Here is a 3,516-nt window from a genome sequence, read left to right as displayed (position 1 = left end):
TTTGCTTTAATAATGTTCTACTGTATTTCCAAATAATGATTTTAAGTTTTGAATCTTTGTGTCGATCCTTAATCACCTGTGTAACTTTTATTAGCTTTGTTAACATTTTAAAATCCGATCAGGTATCCAATTTGACCAACACAATTTATTAACTAGGTTATCCTTCGTCATTGATTCGGAACGATTTTATCGTAAATTTTATTATGAGTCGAGTTCTCAGGCAGGCATTGATCTGCGGCCAGATTGCTGACGTAGCATTTCTGCATGGATTTCGGCCTGTTTCCATCGTCGTTCATTTTTGATGTGCTTTAGTGCCAGGTAGCGTAGTCCCTCCTTTCGTTCTTAAATGTATTTCTTAGCTTCTCAGGCTTTACCCTTCCAGATTAATTTTATGTATTTATAAATTTTTATTAAAAGTTCAAATTAATTTTAATTAGATTTTATTAAATTTAAAACTTTATTTGTAGAAAATTTGTAGGTTTAAATTTCGTTCTTCCCGCGGCGAGACCTGCTCGTCCCCATTGATTAGGGTGTCATTGTGTGTTCTACTGTAGGTTTCTAATTTTTTTAAATAGAAGACCCCACGGCGTGCGGCCGGGTCTCCGCCGTGGGGCCCACCTACCGTCACAGCTGGGCAGCGCGTGGTTCCACTGGTGGCTCCCCTCGCACACGAGCGGCTCGTCGTCACTCAGCGTGTACCCGGGGTCGCAGCTGAAAGTCACTGTCGACCTGATGCCGAAATCGCTGCCGTGCCGATGGCCGTTCATGGGGACCCCCGGGTCCAGACAGGAGTCTGACTCCAGAGTCACACCTGATGCCCAGAAGGAACACGTCAAACAAGGGTCATTCTGGTTTAGAGAAAAGAACAACATTTCTGGGCCCTAATATACCTGAAATATTCCCAGACGTGATCGGGTCTGGAAATTATGCAAGTGAATCCAATGATCCATTCACGTAAAAAATACATTTTCTAATATTTACCTATGTTTTTCCGCAGAGAGATGTGTACTGTTCCATCATTTACCAGATACCGAACAGTGCAAATGAGTAATGTGTTGACCTCTTTGAACCTCACTCTTCATTTGAAAATCAATAATCTGTAGCGAAAGAAGCCCAACCAAATCCTTTCCTGTTTCCCGTCTCCTTCCCGTCCCCTCTTCCCTTCCTTCTGATATTTTACGTTGCAGCAGGATTCTGGCGGTCGCACTTCGGAAGGGTTTTGTATACATGCGGACATACGCCTCAGCCCCCACACACATAACACAAACTAAATCTGCCCTCCGCTTGATAGTCTACAACTGCATCCCATAAATTCACACGTAGTTGTTAAATGTGCATTTAAGTCAGTCGCTTTCAAGATGTCTACAGTTAGCTTACGCTGAAAGATATTGAAAAGTAAAATGGTATATAAAATCAAGTGTAGTCATGCCATCGTAAGAATTTATTTTCTCTGTCTAACTTTTCTATTTATTTTTAGACTGATGTATATTTTAAGAATAAGGAAAATGGGAAGATGAGAAGCGGGTATCATGGTGATGTGCACAAACGCAAAGAAATTAAAAAAAGACCTCACTGTTGCCCCACACAACTCAGCAAGGTTCGGAAAATCAGTTAGGACTTGAACTATTAATCACAAATCTTGAATTGTCACCAATATTCAGACTGTCTGGTCCCCCCAAATGATCTCTGGGCTAACACTGCTGACCATTATACTTTGAGCGATGTACCTTATGAATATACCTTCCTTCATGAAGTCGAATGCATGAAATATGAATAAAGAGTGACTTCTTAAAATGAATAAGTGATATTTTTTCATTAGTAAAGAAAATGTGACTCACTAGGCACAGGGAGGGACATGGGTAGGACACCTGAGCCACTATCAAAATTGCATAGTAAAGAGAGTGGCCTCCGCAGACAGCTCTACCTCCTGGGAGGCATCTGCCAAAGCCGGGCACGTCCTGCGTGGTGGGAGCCTGCTATTCACGGAGGACCCCTGGGACCACACCTGAGAGTTCATACTGGCCAGGTGGCTAGAGGTGGGCCCCTGGCGCCAAATGACTTTAGTCCAGCCTACAAGGAAGGGGGCCGCTGGAGACTGAGCTCCACCCTGCGGTCGAGGATTCAGTCGAAGACGCCTACGCAGTGAAACACCAACTCTGTGGACACAGAGCTCAGGTGACGCCGTAGGCTGGCAGCACCCTGTGCATGCTGTCACACCCCACGGCTGGGAGGAGGTGGCACTGTGACGCCGTTCATGATGCCGCGGGGAGACGACCACTGGAAGCTCGAGTCTGACCTGCCCCTCGGGTCCCACTCCCCATGTCTCTTGCTCCGGCCGGCTCTAACTGGAATGCCTTCAAATGATGCACGTGGCTACGAGTGTGACAGCTTCCGGCGGCTCTTCCTAGCGCGTTACCAAACCCGAGGTCATCCTGGGAACTCCCTGAACTTGCCGTTGGGTTCGGAACCACCAGAATGTGCAGACTTTGCATGTCTGTGCTCTTAAACTCATGGTTTGGTTCCATCACGTTAAAAAAAAAGGGGGCGGACAGACTTGTAGTGAAGCCATCTGGATTTATGGAAACGAATGGCAGGGCACACGTGACATAGGGATGGCCTTGCAAAACACACTGCACCGTAACGTTTTATCAACTGATGTTCAATATTTCCAACAAGTATTCTTGAATATTTGTAACAGTTGTTAATATTAACAGTTATCGGTCACTTAGTAACTTCTGTGGGGTGTCAGGTCCTGTGTTCCACACGTGCTCTCTACCCAGTAACGCTGTGTCTGTGCACTTGCGGGCGAGAACCACGATTGCCCAAACCATGTTTTCTAGCAAAAAATACAGTTCAGGATGGATAATCTCAGCGCTGTGCCCACCTCGCTAGATCCCGTGGCCAGCAGGGGCGTTTCTAATGGCAGAAATCTGTTGTCACATCATGCAGTGAGGGAGCGCAGTTCACTGCTGCGTTTTCGGATTTTACTTCATAATAAACCAATGTGTCCTTTTGACTTTTAAAGTAAACGTCCCTAAGCTGCTCCCTGTCACGGGGAAGTTAGGACGGCTGGGCAGGGCCGTGCGGGCAGCGCGTCTGCGGCCATGTGGCCGCCCCACGCCCAGCGGGGACACTCACTCTCGTAGCGGATGAGGAAGCCCACGCTGGCGCGGCTGCTGTCCGTGGTGAAGCGCAGGGACAGGAAGGGGCCGGTGCTGACCAGGAAGTGCGGCGCCTGCGAGCCGTGGAACTCGCCGATGAGCTGCGACGAGGCGGCCGGCCCGTCCCGCACCTCCAGGGTGTCGTAGTTGACCTCGGTCTGGAACCTGCGGACAGGTGAGGGCGGTGCCCGCGACGATGAAAGAGCGGATGTCAGAAGACGCAGGTGTGGACAGCGGCTCAGGCTCGCGGACGAGGGCCCGGGCCGCGACGAGGACGGCGCTCTCCTGCAGAAGAGGTGCGCCCGCGCCCCCCAACCCCTGCCCGCACCCCTCACCCCTGACATCCTTCCCTCCC

At 48.9% G+C, this 3,516-nt stretch overlaps 1 protein-coding gene across 1 annotated transcript in view; it reads right to left on the bottom strand.

The window, feature by feature from the left end:
• The window catches only part of CSMD1 (CUB and Sushi multiple domains 1), a 1,232,804-nt gene that overhangs the window by 234,534 nt on the left and 994,754 nt on the right, over nucleotides 1-3,516 (bottom strand). The window contains exons 21-22 of the mRNA XM_015591800.1: nucleotides 3,139-3,326; nucleotides 623-811 (exon numbers count right to left, since the gene is read on the bottom strand). Coding sequence (XP_015447286.1) covers nucleotides 623-811; nucleotides 3,139-3,326 — 377 coding nt within the window. The remainder of the gene's footprint in view (nucleotides 1-622; nucleotides 812-3,138; nucleotides 3,327-3,516) is intronic.

Source organism: Pteropus alecto, unplaced genomic scaffold (genome assembly GCF_000325575.1).
Source record: "Pteropus alecto unplaced genomic scaffold, ASM32557v1 scaffold35, whole genome shotgun sequence".
Classification (NCBI taxonomy): domain Eukaryota; kingdom Metazoa; phylum Chordata; class Mammalia; order Chiroptera; family Pteropodidae; genus Pteropus; species Pteropus alecto.
This window is presented reverse-complemented; position numbering and strand designations above follow the sequence as displayed.